Source organism: Arachis stenosperma, chromosome 5, assembly GCF_014773155.1.
Source record: "Arachis stenosperma cultivar V10309 chromosome 5, arast.V10309.gnm1.PFL2, whole genome shotgun sequence".
Lineage (NCBI taxonomy): Eukaryota > Viridiplantae > Streptophyta > Magnoliopsida > Fabales > Fabaceae > Arachis > Arachis stenosperma.
Window position 1 is genome coordinate 133,068,352 of NC_080381.1, and position 15,915 is coordinate 133,084,266.

At 30.5% G+C, this 15,915-nt stretch overlaps 2 protein-coding genes across 4 annotated transcripts; one reads left to right on the plus strand and one right to left on the minus strand.

Moving 5' to 3' along the window:
• Window positions 1-3,723: 3,723 nt before the first annotated feature.
• On the plus strand, window positions 3,724-12,156 carry LOC130982406 (transcription factor TGA2.2-like). 3 transcript variants are annotated; one of them, XM_057906403.1, is made up of 12 exons: window positions 3,724-3,964; window positions 4,142-4,248; window positions 4,388-4,470; window positions 4,648-4,854; window positions 4,968-5,045; window positions 5,122-5,181; window positions 5,434-5,511; window positions 5,607-5,658; window positions 8,432-8,703; window positions 9,084-9,329; window positions 11,568-11,692; window positions 12,093-12,156. In XM_057906403.1, exons 1-12 carry the CDS (start codon window positions 3,900-3,902, stop codon window positions 12,127-12,129), a joined length of 1,410 nt encoding a protein of 469 aa, XP_057762386.1. In that variant the 5' UTR covers window positions 3,724-3,899; the 3' UTR covers window positions 12,130-12,156. The 3 variants fall into 3 exon arrangements, with proteins under 3 accessions (XP_057762386.1, XP_057762388.1, XP_057762387.1); XM_057906405.1 differs by having other exon boundaries at window positions 3,786-3,937; XM_057906404.1 differs by lacking the exon at window positions 12,093-12,156 and having other exon boundaries at window positions 3,786-3,964; window positions 11,568-11,879.
• A 179-nt stretch (window positions 12,157-12,335) lies between these two features.
• Window positions 12,336-13,700, minus strand: LOC130978957 (uncharacterized). Its single transcript, XM_057902290.1, has 2 exons — window positions 13,278-13,700; window positions 12,336-12,578 (listed from the first exon to the last, which is right to left on the minus strand). Exons 1-2 carry the CDS (start codon window positions 13,591-13,593, stop codon window positions 12,517-12,519), a joined length of 378 nt encoding a protein of 125 aa, XP_057758273.1. The 5' UTR covers window positions 13,594-13,700; the 3' UTR covers window positions 12,336-12,516.
• Window positions 13,701-15,915: the final 2,215 nt, after the last annotated feature.

Genomic DNA, 15,915 nt, shown 5'->3' on the forward strand with positions numbered 1-15,915 from the left:
AAAGTTTTGTACGATGCTTTCCAACCTCCGAATATTTTTTCCATTGACTTTTGCTTAGCCAACCATAATTTGCGATAACTGATGGTGTAATTGAACTTTGATTGCACTTTCGCAATAACTGATTCACCTTTATAGAGGGGTTAGCCTCTACCAATGGCTTTATTGCTTATGCAATTGTGTTCGAATCCAGCTTCGCATGATTCTGAGAAATGGTGGCTCTAGTACAAGTGTGACTACCGTTATATATCCTTATAACCCAACAGTACTTTCTGCGGATCATGCTAACTCTGATCAGCCAATCATAACCTAAGCCATACTGTGTACACTTGGCATAAAATGTCAACAATTTTGACTCATACACCCGGTAGTCTACACCTCTATGGATGGTATAACCTTTCATCATCATAATGACAGCTTCCCTAAAACTAAATTTCATTTCCACAGAAAATTCACCGTCTGCCATAATAAGAATTTCTACTACAACGACAGTAAATAAATATTTAATAAGCAAAATTAAAAGTAAAATCTACCTATAAATTATAAATCATAAATAAATCATTATGAACTTATGTTTAAAGTTATACATAAATATTCCCATAAAATATATTCCCATCAAGATATTAATATGGATTGAGTACAATTTTGGTTCCTAAGGTAGGGACCGAAAATTTTTTCGTCCTTAACCTTTTTCTGTTTATAAAATCGTCCCTAAAGTTTTTTATTTAGTTTTAAAATCGTATTTTTTACTAAATTTTTTATTTTTATTACCAAATTACCCCTAACTAAAAAAATATAAAAGAAAAAAAAGAAAAAAAGAAAATGGGGAAAGGGAATCTAGGGAATGGAATCACGCTTTGGGGGGGTTTCCAGGGAAGAAGAGGGGAAAAAAAAGGTGGGGAAGGGAATCCGCCGCCGTTGCTCCTCGCCGTTGGATCACACCGCCAGATCTCACCGTTTTCTTTCTTCCTCAACACACACTCACACTAACGGCAAGAGAGGAGAGAGCAGATGGAGAGAGAAAGAGAAGTGGCGAGGAACGTAGATGCTGAGGGAGACCGCGTCCAGCTCGCCACACCCTGCCGTCATTCTCGTCGCGAACCGCCATCATCGGTCACCATCGAACCTTGTCCCGTCGCTATCGCTGGAGTGAGGTCACGTTAGCAGATCCACAAGGTTGGACGGTCGTCGATGCTCCTCACCGGTCGCTGCTACTCCCATCCTCCTTGTCAGTTGTTGTTATTGTTCTGATTCCATTATCCATTTTTGTTGTTCTTCTTTTGATTCTGGTTGTTGTTGTTTTATTGTTGTTGCTTCTGCTTCTGCTTCTGCTTTCTATTTCTGCTTCTGTTTTTGATTCTATTATCCATTGTTGTTGTTATTCTTCTGCTTCTGGTTGTTATTGTTTCATTATTCTTTATTCTGCTTCTGCTTTTTGCTTCTGTTTTTTGTTTCAGCTTCTGCTTCTGCCTCTGCTTCTGGTTGATTTTGGGGAAGAAAGAAAAGGGTATTTTGGTCCAAATGACGATTTTAAAACTAAGTTAAACTTTAGGGACGATTTTATAAGTAAAAAAAGATTGAAGACGAAAAAATTATTCAACCCCTACCTTAGAGACCAAAATCGTACTTAACCCTATTAATATTAATATAAAAACATCAACCATATGTAAATAAATTCTAATTATATTTAACCAAATAAATAAATATAATAAATATTCCCATAAAAAAACTCACATCAATTAATTAATATTAATATAATAAATATTCATATAAAAAATCAACATTCACTATATTAATATTAACACTAATATAAATAAATATTCATATAAAAATTAATATTCACAATATTAATATAAATAAATATTCATATAAAAAATCATACTCACTATATCAATATTAATATAAATAAAATTCACATCAAGTAATTATCTCAATTTTAACCAAATAAAAACATAAACACATAAATAAATACTAATTAATATTTAATCAAATAAATAAATAAAATTATTATCTTAAATTTAACTAAATTAAGACATAAACAAATGCTAATTAATTATATTTTCACATGTCACGTAACTAATAAATCAATTGATAATATAATATTATAATAAAATTCTAATCCCTCATATAAATATAGGTAATTACGTACTTGCATTCATATATTTAGAAAATTCGGAGCATGCATGACCTCCAAATCCAAAACGCGCATAAAAGATGACTCCTCAAACGGATGTTGGTTTGCTAGTGTATTTGTCACTTCTATCACATTTGCCTCTATAATGCTGTCAACTTGATATTCGTCTCCATCTGGACCAACAACCTCGTAATTGATTTCAAACTCTTCTTTATTGTCACTGTTGTAATCTTTCCGTTCAATATTTCGGTAAGTTTCAGATTATTTGAACTTAATGTACAACTCAATAAATGACATCTAAGAGCGACATTCAATAGATATTGAAAGCATCTCTTGCATGCTCGCTTCATCAGTTACATATTTAGTTTGAAATTGAATAAATCCACCAAATACTAGTATAGAATACCTATATAAAATACATAATATTCTCCTTGATATTTCAAAATCTATTTTCTTACTAATCACACCTTTTAGTTTTTCAAATGAGATTGTGAATGGAATAGTAATATCTACTGGATTTTTACAAACAATTTTCACTCCTTCGTATATTTGTAACAAAATCTGATTAAAATAATATATTTTTAATACGATTTTATCATCTATTTTTTTTCTCACATGAACATGAAATTCGCTTTAATTTTTTTAAGTACAAACGAAAAGCCAAGCACTATATATATATATATATATATATATATATATATATATATATATTAAACAAATCGGATGATTCGATTTTTATTGACACATTAAAAAAATAATTTCTAATAAGTAAATTGAATGATCTGATTTACTCTCCTCCAAAATAAAAAAAATTAAACCACATTCAAATTAAATGGGTTGAATACCTACATTCAAATTCAAATTTTTTCTCTCACATAAATTGGACTGTTCGATTTATGTATCTACTTTCACTAATAAAGAAATTAAGCGGTACATTTCTTCTTTTCAAAAAAAAAAAAAGACACCACATTCAGGTCTAGTACTACGAATCTTCATAATAAGGCACAACACACACAATATGCATATCGAAACAAAATGAGCCTCAATTGTATGATGTGGCTTATGGCACTTTGAAAATTGAAGGTTGGGGTTGCATCGATGGGGTGATGAAACTCCAACTTGTGATGAAATCAATTGTCCCACTTGTCATGGCTGGTATGTTGGGTATTTACTGTTTGCAAAAGCTTTATTTTAAAAAATTGCTTTAACATTGCTACCAAGGAGTGCGAAGATATGAAAAAATGATAGTATGAGTGAGAATGAAAAGAGAAATTGCTTCATTTTCGCAGACAAAAAACCGTTGAAGTAAAATCTATTTTGCGCTCATTAACTGTGAAATTATAATGTAATACTTAAATTCGTAAATTTTTTATTTTAATTAAAATTATAAATAAATATATTTTTTGTTTAAATGAAAAAAAGCCTATGTATCAAGTACAAAATAAAATCTCATAAAAGAAGTACAAAAAAATAAAATAAAATAGTACAGTAACAATAAACAGAAAGAAAGAATATCAATACGCTATCCAATACTTAATTCTTAACAAAATAAAGATTTTCATTTCCTTCACTCCTGAGTTCTCAGTTCTCACCCGGCGTTTCTATATAATCAGCTTCTTAAATCTTAATAACCGAAAGCGAAAGATTAAAAAAAAAAACGAAAAACAAAAACCCCATGACGATGGAGCTTTCCTAGGGAGAGAAACAAAATCTTTTGTGATTGTGAGTAACTCTGCGTGAGTGTGTTTGGAAAAAAAAAAGGATAAAAATGCAAAGCTTCAAGACAGCTCAAACAAGCTCCCAACTGTATTGTCATTCTCCCTTCTTGCTTCGGTATTATTAAGTACCTCTTCTTTGTCTTTCTTTCTTTCTTTGTCATCTTTTGTCCATTTTTCCCCCTTCTGTGAGTGAGGCTCACGTGTAGCGAAGTTAATCTCTTTTTTTTTCCCTGGTGTCGAAAATTGTTTTTTGAAGCAGAATATGTTTTTGTTGTTATCTTGTTTGAAACAGGGGAGACAATAATACCAACCGGAACCCAACACGTTTCTCTGATCTTGGCGAGATTCAACATTCTGCACCTGTGTTTCATCATGAAGATGCTGTTGATTTAAGCTCAAGTGAAACACTCTCTCGCTCTCTGATGATCATTTTATTTATTTATTTATTCATTTATTATTTGTTTTTCCTTTTTGTGAACATCGCAACCGGTGGGACAGGTGTTAAGATCATTTTAGTTTAATTTTGAGCTCATCGCAGGCTCAATGTTTAACATGAAGTCCAACAATGTAGCTGTTTCTGTTGCTGGCACTAACTTGCAGTATGGGACGTTGACCACGACGGTTGGTTCATTTTTTTTATTCTAATTTTTCTATTGTCTTCAACCAACTTGGGTTATATGATTGGCTACTTGCTTAGGTTCAAATCCGACTTTGTACATGCAGTAATCTATTGACTAGCTCATATACATGGCAAATTAGTCCTTGTCTACATCCTCTGATTTTTGGTTTTGGTTGTAGAACCTTGGGAGTGCAGAGGTTGGTGGTTCAAGTGGGGGTGGGTGCCTGGATACAGGGATAAACATGTACCAGCAAAAAGGGATGGCTATGCCAAACATGCCTTTAGGAAATGGTCATGTTGAGAATTGGGGTGATTCAGGCATGGCTGACAACAGCCAACAGACTGATGATACTTCCACAGATATTGACATGGATGACAGAAATCAAGTGAGTAAACAAGTGACAACACATGCTGAGTAATAATTACTTTTGGTTCAGCGATATAGACTTGTGTGCTTTGTATGATCTGAGACGAGACTGTTTTGTGAGCCTTGTTTTAGTGCAATAGAGTTCAGCATGGGGCACCCACGGTTGTGGACTCGAAGGATGAGACAAAGATCAAAGCTGTTGACCAGAAGGTTGGTTTCCACTCCTTAGCTACTTATTGATTTGTGTACCATTCACTGCACATGCTTTTATGCTTCTATTTCTTAGACTATGCGGAGGCTTGCTCAAAATCGAGAGGCAGCAAGGAAAAGTCGGTTAAGAAAAAAGGTAATTCTATTTTTCTGCTTTTTTCGCTTCTCAAGTCTCAACACGATTTTTCTTCTTTTCTTCAAGCTAGGTGTTATTTATGTAGAATTTTTTATATTTTCATTAAAGCATTTTTTTATTTTTCTTCAGAATTTTGTGTTTGTTATAAAATTTTTTATATTTATTCCATAAAATTTCTCTGTTTCTTTTTATTACAAAAATACTAGTTTATTCTTGTAGTTTTGTGATATTGAAATACTTTCTGGGGAATAGGCATATGTACAGCAGCTGGAGAACAGCCGAGCCAAACTCTTACAATTGGAGCAAGAGCTTCAGCGAGCACGTCAGCAGGTCTGCCAAGTTAAAAGATTTTCCAGTAGATCAGTTCTGTCTACAATTTGATTTTGTCATATTCATGGATTTCTCTCTCTCAATTTTCAATGCAGGGTATATTTATTGCAACTAACGGGGATCATACTCATTCATCTCTTGGAAATGGTAATTAAGTGGGGGCAAGGTTACTAGCACTAGTATAATCATTAATCATCAACTATCAACTATAAATAAACTAATTACTAGTATATAAAAGCGTTAAAAATGAACATTTCTATTAGGGCATTCGTTAAGATTACTTATTTTAGAAAATATTTAAATATTTAGTTTTTAATATAAATTTTTCAGTATAACTCCTTTTGATAACTTCCGCAACTAAATCCTAAAAAGAATTAGTGTAAAGTACATTTTTGTACCCTCACTTTTTTCAATTTTCGTATTTATGCTTAACTCCAAAAGTCGTTAAACAAAGGGCAATTTACGTAAATAAATAAAGTGGGAGAATTATTTACGTAAATGTGCAAATCTGTTTGTTGTTACGATTTTGTGCAAAATGGATTTATATGTAAACCGTGGCAACTCACCACGGTTTCTAAACATGCATAAACCGTGGGAGGTCACCACGGATTAGGAGCAAATTTTTGTAGGAGGAAACCGTGGTAGATCACCACGGTTTATGAAGGAAATTTGGCAAGCATAAACCGTGGGGAGTCACCACGGTTTATGAAGAAACTTGTTTGCACATAAAACCTTGTGGGTCACCACGGTTTATATGTGGTAAATAATGGCCAGAAAATCTTGTTAATTTTATGTCCAAGAGACACAAAGCTGTTTATTATAAAAATCATTATTAAAATCATTATTTTTATAATAGAAAGAGTACAATAAAAAAAATCAGATAATACTAAGAAAATGATTTTTATAGTGCTTAAAAAATTGATTTCTATTTACTAAAAAATAAAAAATTAATATTTAATTTAAGATGATGAAATTTAATAAATTTAAAATATTTAAAATTTGTGATGTAAAATAAATTAGAAAAAAATTAGACTCTAATAATAAACACCATGAAATTTTTGGATTTTTTTCTATTATAAAATAAAAAAAATATTTTTAAAAATAAATTACACTAACATTAATGTTTGGAATCTGTGTTTTTATTTTTTATTTTGAGTTTTTATGAAGTTTTCAAAATCTTAGGCGAACTTATAAAAACTACTCAAAAGTTCGTTTAAGCTTAAGGTGACCTCTCTCATTATATACATCTTTATTTTTTCATTTATAAAATAAAGATTTATTACACTATAACATATTAATGAGTACAATAAAATAATTACTTGTTAATATTGGTATATTAATATTCATTAACATGCTTATTGATTAAATCTTTTATATAGATTTAATAAATTCACATATAAGTGTATATTGATACATTAGTATTTGTTAAATTTAAAATAAAAAATATTTATTATATTTTAAGAATATTAATGAGTACTCTAAAAAATATTAATAAGTAATTATTTTATTATGTTCATTAATATTTTTTATAGTATAATAAATATTTAAATATAGTGTAAAATGAAAAATAGGGATAAACATAATGAAAAACTAATTGATAATACATGTAAAAATTTTATAGTATATATTAGTCAATAATACATAAAGAGAACGAAAAAATTTTATTATAAATATTCAATAGAAATAGATGATTTTTTTTCTTTATAAAATGTACTATATAGTGTGTATTTATTAGGCTGCCTTTGTTTTCAACAACAAAATAGGATAAGACACTGAAAATAGGACAGGACAAGACACTGATGGATAAAGACACAAAATTTTGTGTTCTTGTAATTCTGCTTGGTGATAAACTAGAACAAATTATGAAAATCTAATTTATTCTCATTTTTTTCATTAAAAAAATTTGAGATGAAAAATATAATAATAAAAAATATAATTATAAAAAATTTAACAAGAATAATAAAAAAATAAAAAATAAGTTGTGTCTCTTGGACATAAAATTAACAAGATTTTCTGGCCATTATTTACCACACATAAACCGTGGTGACCCACAAGGTTTTATGTGCAAACAAGTTTCTTCATAAATCGTGGTGACTCCCCACGGTTTATGCTTGCCAAATTTCCTTCATAAACCGTGGTGACCTACCACGGTTTTCTCCTACAAAAATTTGCTCCTAATCCGTGGTGACCTCCCACGGTTTATGCATGTTTAGAAACCGTGGTGGGTTGCCACGGTTTACATATAAATCCATTTTGCACAAAATCGTAACAACATACAGATTTGCACATTTACATAAATAACTCTCCCACTTTATTTATTTACGTAAATTGCCCTTTAAACAAAATATGATGATACTGGTTTGTATTTTCATGTTCAATGTTTTTTATTTTTATAGTTTTATAAAAAAAATAAAAGATAAAAACAGAAAATATAATTTTATTATTTTTAGTATTTTTTTTTCACAAAATTCTAAATTCAATGAACAATGAAAATAAAAACGCAGACACTAATGCATTTGCAACTAACATATAAATTCACGTGAACTTAGCTTACTATTATTGATTATTTCAGAGTTCAGCACATAAGCTATATCGCCATGGGACATAGATTGTAATTTGTGCGTATATGATTAATCATTTAATTTTAAGAATCTCATAATGCAAATCATCTTTGTTATAGTGATGATTTACTATTTGGCATTGAAGATAATCTCAATATCATACATAAATTATCATACATGTACTTCTACTATTCAAATGTGCTCATGAAAACGATCTTAAAATAGTGTTAAAAGTTGCTTCTAATCTGTAACTTTTTTCACCGAACATTTGTCTGATGAATTTCATACTTTATTACTAAGTGATGTAATTTATAGTAGGGAATTCGTGAATAATGATTTTTATTTTATTTGAAATTTAGGGGCCTTAGCATTTGATATGGAGTATGCCCGGTGGGTTGATGAGCAACAACATTTGCTAAATGACCTTAGATCAGCCTTAAATTCTCAAATGGGAGATAATGAACTGCATCTTCTTGTTGATGGTGTCATGGCACATTATGACGAATTATTTCGGTTAAAGAGCATAGGAGCAAAGGCTGATGTCTTTCACATGCTCTATGGGATGTGGAAGACACCTGCCGAAAGGTGGCTGATGTGGCTCGGCGGATTCCGGTCGTCTGAACTTCTCAAGGTAAATTGGTTTACAACAATGTATTTGTATTTTGTTTGCAAATAAGTTGAAGAATAAACATTTAGATTGATCTTCAAGAAATTTTAAATTAGACATTTTTGTCTCCAACAAATTTTTATTCACTATAAATTTTCGAAAAAATTTTTAGAATCTAATGGCCTTATAATAAAATTGTTAAGGGTTTATTTGTTTAACAGACATTAAAAAAATTGATTAAAAACTATAGAAGGACTAATCTTACCAACAACAATAATTCTCAAAGAGTTGTAAGAAATAAAAATTTATTGGAGACTAAAGTGGCCGATCTAACATTTTTTGAAGAGCAATTTGGGTGTCTAGAATATTCCATTGATGCTTTCTTTGCGTGTTTGGAGATGCAGATAGTTAAGAACCACCTCGAGCCCTTAACAGAACAGCAGTTGTTGGGGATTTGTAATCTTCAGCAGTCTTCTCATCAGGCAGAGGATGCTTTGAATCAAGGTATGGAGGCGTTGCAACAATCTCTTTCGGACACACTTTCCTCGGCCGCCCTAGGACCCACCGGTGCCGGAAATGTTGCCGATTATATGAGCCAAATGGCAATTGCAATGGGTAAGATTGCCAATCTGGAGAGTTTCCTTCATCAGGTAAGATGCAATATATTGACAATGAGAACTAAATTTAAGTATAAACACTACGTCCATCCACTAATAACTGTTAAACATTTGAAGAGTCACAGTTATAATTTATCAGTGAGCAGATGTAGTACTGTTTCCTTTTTAACTCATAATATCTTGGGAACTAAATGGAAGGAAGGATTTTAGGTTGTGCAGTGTATCATCTGGCATAAATCAACTAATTAGGCTGGTTCAAATTACCAAAATTACTTTTAGTTTACCTTATATTCATTCGCATTTCACAGTAATATTATATTCACATAACATTTTCCCCCATAGTATTTGACCTAATTTGATCTACCACGCTTCATTTAATAGTGTGCTAAAAAATACTAAGTGTTCGCAGTGCGGTTTGGATCGATTTTGAGTAACATTCGATTTAAATACTAGTTTTACCTACAGTGTAGTTTGGATTGGATAATTTTTGTAAAAAAAATCTTATCAGATTCAATTTTAATACTGTTTGGATTGGATTGGATTCACAGTTTTATAAATTAAAAAAATTAAATATATATAATAAATCTCAACATCAAATTTTAAATAACTAACAATGACATAATAATTCTCAATAATATCTTAAAAACCAAACTATAACATAACAATAAAAATAAAATTATAGATTAATTAAAATAAATAAATAAATTATATTTTGAACATAAAATATTTATTAAATAATAATAATAATACATAAATAATATAAAAATATATAACAGATTGAATATATTATAAGTAAAATTTATAAAATAATAATATTATAGTACATTATGTGATTTGGATTAGATTGGATCGGTTTTGAGAAGTAGATCCAAAATTCGATCTGATCCATGCAGTTTACAAAAAATAGAATCTAATCAAATTTAAATTAGTGCGGTTTTAATTGGTTTACAGTTTAGATTGGATCAAATGAACAACTTAATTTAGATCGATTTGAATATAAATACCCTTAACTGATAATAGAAATTACATTTTGCCTTTAAATATAGAAATTTTTATTTTGGTATTCCTGAAGAGAAATAAGTGTTAAATTAAGTATGTAATACATTTTTAAAATTTAATAATTTCTATTTGAAATGCTTTTCAATTTTCATATATATATATATATATATATATATATATATATATATATATATATATATATGTGTGTGTGTGTGTGTTTTTTATGAAAAAAATTGGTTGATATTTGAGTCTTGTTGTGTAATAACTAATAACTATTTTCTTTTACCATTTTAGTTTATATCATTTAATTATAGATCTCTGTGAAAGAAGAGATATAAAATATGGTTGGTTTAGTATTTGGAGCATAAAAAATACATTTAATCTTTTTGAAAGCTTTACATTTTTTATTAGTTTTTTTGGTAAATACAAACGTAATTCTATCTTCCAACCCACGTTTACCTAAAACTAAAAATTCTAACTTTTGCGTTCAATTTTATCCTTCATTGTTCATTTTAAATCTCTCATGCATATTTTTTTATAATTTTTATTATATTTTGTTTATATGAATTTTTTTATCGTTATTGTTATTTTTTATATGGAATTTTTTTGTTTTGTATTATAATTCTATTAATTTTATTACTTAAAAGTACTGAGAATATTAGTAAAAAGAATATTAAAATTTATTTAAATATTTAAAATAAAATTATAAGATAATATAAAATAATTATTTAAATTTATCTTTTTAATAGTTTTTCATCTAAAAATAATTTTGCTAAATAACATGTAGTTTATTAATCCATTTTGATATAAAAATTATCACATAAATCACATTAATACTAACTTATTTTTTATCTTTACAAAAAAAAAGTCTAAAGACCAACCAAAGTATAACCAACTTAAAGTCAACTAATTAAAAAATAGTTTTTATTTTTAAATTTAAAATTCGAAAAATTAAGATAGTAAAAAGTTATTTTTTTATAATAGATTTATTTTTTAACTAATTAACTCCAAATTAACTATGATTCCCTAGCAAAATAATTTTGAAGTTTACAAACTTTAATCCAAACAAATAATATATATATAGTCTCCATTTCCTGAGTGGATAAGTAACGAGAATGCGTTCAAGGATTCTTAGATTTTTCTGAGTAAAATTCAACGATGAATATGAGTCCTTCAAATCCCTTGAATTTTCTTTTTCACTACGACCAAGCACACCAAATTACCTTTATATTTATATACATCCTAAATTTCTGAGTATACTATGTTTCTTAGGCTGATGTATTGAAGCAAGAAATGCTGCAGCAGTTGCAACGAATTTTGACCACACGACAAATTGCACGAGCCCTCCTTGTAATGAATGATTACATTTCAAGACTAAGAGCACTCAACTCATTATGGTTAGCGCGCCCTAGAGAGTAGTGACTGATATTCAATATCTATCTATTGATATACATATATGTATGTATGTATGTATGTAGAACTTCCTTCATATATAGGACCCTTCTATGTTAGCTTCAGACCAATGGTAAATTGCTATTTACTCCCCTGTATGTGCAATTTATCCTTTAAACTTTGTATGCTTCTAATTACGGTTAATTGCATTATAAAAAAAATACATCATAAGAAGATAATTTTGGGAAAAAAACTGAATCGAAATCCCCCCCCCCCCTTTTTTTTTGCATTATTAAAAAATTACATTGCACATTTTAGAATTTTAAGGGTAAACTGCTTGAGTCAAAGTTTTGAGGATAAGTTACAATATACACTCCTGCTAATTTTCCATTTCTATTCTAATAGGAACTCAATGATGAGTTGCAGCGACTCTCAAGTTTAGAACGTGCTTAATAATCAGATGTACCGGGAAGAAACCTTTATTATTATTAGTTGGTGCAGATCTAATTTACTTAGAGATGATAATGGCCTCAATCTTGGAGTTGAACTAGCTTTTAACTATTGCGAATTTCTGTATATATATTATTGGTACTTTAAATTGATATAGATAGTCATTGTGGAATATTACGTTTATAGAAGTCATTATACCAAACAAACAAAGGTTCATTCCAATGAGTTATAATTCAAATGACATAGTTTCTCTATCTTCACCATATCACCAAGAATTTTTGTCAGGTGAAATAATTTCCCATAATAATATTAAACAAATATCCCTATTATCCTTTATTTGTTAGCAAGCTGTAATCCTCAACATGAAACTCGAAAAAGTCTAGATTCTTCTGTCCTTATTCATCACTGATCCATAAACTCGTCTTCTGCTATTCATTGTCCCTGATATATACACATAAGATTTTAGTATATCCCCGTCAATAATATCTGTTTTCACAATGGGACAACCACTAGTTTGATTCCAAAATGATCACAACGTTGACATTTTATGATTTTAAAGCGTGTTTAGAAGAACAAAAAAAAAGCGTGTTTGGAAATATAAGAAGTTCCTTGATTTGAAACTAAATAGCATGGAATTGAACCAATGTAGCGTGAAAGAGCAATGGGTTCAATCTCCATTAATTATACTTGTTGGAAGAAACAAAAAACCTCAATCTCCATTAATTATACTTGTTGGAAGAAACAAAAAACCTCTGGAGAGCTCTCAACAACCGGAGAGATTTGGGGAGGAATCAAGTGAGAGAACATAAGATGAGATGACGCCACATCCAACTCAAAACCTTAAGGTGTCAAGTTAATGAGTCTCTCGTCTTAGAAACTCCTCACTCTTTTATGCTTTCTTAGATGTGGGACTAACTTCAACATTCCTCACACTTGCAACACTAACAATTAGTGCCAACTAAAAATTACATAGGAGTGAAATACAACACTGTTCTATTTTTTACTCATTTCAAGTCTATAATTTACTTATTTTATTTGAAAACATGATCGGAGTTCAAATCAGAATAAAACCAAGTTCAAACTTATGTCATCTCAGGTTTCAAAACACTGTTACAAAACGGCATATGAGTCAGTACGTACCTTGTCTTGGGTTTTTGCTGTAAGCAACAGCTTGGGGAATGAAGACCCCGGTCCCTTTCCGACTCTTCCACAGGTTCACTGCCCACTCAGGGGGTGAACCAGCAGTGCTTCCTGTCTCCCATGAGCAAAAATTACTTGGTCTTTGCGAGTCACTCTTATAATAAACTGGTCTGGTTGAACCGCCCTTGGCAACACCAACCGAACCGAAAAGTCTTGTTTCCGCTAAGTCTTCGTTATCTTCAGATGTCAACAACAGAATCTGCTTTCTAATCTCAGCGTAGAAAGTATCATCATCAAACTGTAACTGTATCTCCATGATATGTATCACTGTATCAGTATACAGGGCTTTGGACAAAGCAGTTTTGAATAGATTCTGAATTGGTTGGGACTTGATTTGTGTGTATGATGAAATTGACTTGTAAGTTGTGGCTTACAAATAAATGGATTTGAGGTTCATGTATATATAGATGAAGGAATCGTAGGTTAACCCAAGAAAAGAATCAAGTAGGTTAATAAAAAAATGGAAACACGTAGGTTACTGGGAATAACATTTTTTATTTTTTTCTTTATATTTGTATTTTTTTTAGGAATAGCTAAAGTTTAAGTTGGTTTTTGTTGAATCGATTTAATATGATTTGATATTATGTAACTTATAAATTAATAAATTTCAAATTTAAAAGGATTTAATTTTATCACAATTATTTAATAATAAGAAAGTCTTTAAAACTAATAATTTATTGTTTTCGATGCAATTACACAATACTTTTATACCAATTAAATTCTATTTTGCACTTGAGCTCATCATCCTTTAACTATTACCTCTCATACATCTCATACAAATCTAATCATCAATTATTTTTGTTTCTTTTTCATTCCAATCACATGCTAGTGAAAAAGAACGTACATCGTTGGTGGACAATGTTTTGGGACCGAGAAAGCAGGACTATGTAAATTTCTTCTGAACTAATATCCAAGGTGGAAGAATATATGTTCATGTTCGTAGGTTAACAAATGGCTATTGCGTGGAACATACCCAATTTTATGATTCAATAATTGAATGTATGAGCCAAATCAAATGTATTGGGAGGGTTTCGGCGGTTACTTTATGGTGACATAATGCTCATTATTCCTCATCTAACTTCAACATCAACCATACTTATGGTGCAGGTAACCATAAAATATTCATGTGTTGTATGTTTTTTGACACTGACTTGGTTTGAGCCTTACGTAGTAGCTAAGTATTAGTTAATAATTTAATTAATTTGGAAGCGGATCACCACAACTTCTGCCGCATAACACAACATTAAAATGGTCCAACTCATATGCTAATTTTTGGATTAGTTTTGGTTCTCGGATGACATTTCGTCTCTCTTTCTTTATCAGCATGATCTAGAGCATCCTAAAAATATTATACAATTAAGGACTCGACTTTTTTTACTAATAAAATTTTATGCGTCCAAAAAAATAAGGAAAAAGATACAAATTTTTGAGATGTAATTTTTTGCTTTTTAAGGTCAATTCCACTACAAAAAAGTATTAGAATAGCGATCGATTTTAGTGACTGAAAAAACTAATTGCTAATAACGACCGATTTAGTAACTGATATAGAATTTTTAAGACAAAAAAATATTGGTCGCTAAATTACATTCAGCGATCGATTTTAGCGACCGATAAGGTTTTAATACAACCAGAATAAAGTTGGTAACTAAAATCGATCGCTAATTTTTCATTTAGCGACCGAATTAGCAACCAAAACAGAAAGTAATGTCTTTGAAACTGTTGGTCACAAAATCCGTCGCTATTTTTTATTTTTAGCCACCGATTTTGCAATTGATAGTGAAATAGGGTGATCAACTGTTTGGTCATCACTAATTCGATCGCTAAAGTACTGGTCGCTAAATCAGTAACTAATAGCCACCGAATTAGCGACCGATTAGTTTTATACAACTAGAATAAAATCGGTCGCTAAAATCGGTTGCTATCTTTTAATTTAGCGATCGATTTTTCAACCGATTGATAGGTAAATAGAATGAAACTTGGTTGGTTGCTAATTCGGTCACTAAAGTTGTGGTCACTAAATTGGTTGATAATTTTTAAGTTAGCGACCGATTTTATAAACTAATCAGTCGCAAAATCGGTCGCTAATTTAAAAAAAAAAAGATATTGTCTGAATTACCCTCACAAACCCTAACTCACCCATTCTCATCTTCTCCAATCAGATACCATTGTCATCTCCGAACTCCATTGCCGTTTTCTTCGCTGCCATCTTCTGCATCTCGCCGCTATCTCCTGAGGTCCCATCGACGTCGTCTTCTACGATCTCGGCCGTCTCTTGAGATCTCGTCACCGTCTTCTTCTGCAGTCTCGGTGTCGTCGCCTTCGTTGTTGAGATCTCGGCGCCATTTTTTGTCTTTTGATATGTCAGCGCCGTCTTCGTCATCTTCAAGCAGGTAACCTCCTAATCGTTGTCTTCAAGCAGGTAATCTCCTAATCACTAATTTCGATCTATTCTGTTAGGTTTAGTTTTTTTTTTTTGCTCTGGTTAGGGGTTTTAGTGATGTCCTTCGTTGAATTTTCTTGTTGATCCATTGCTTTCTCTTCGTTAATTTTTCTTTTCGTTGATTTTGGGTGATTAACT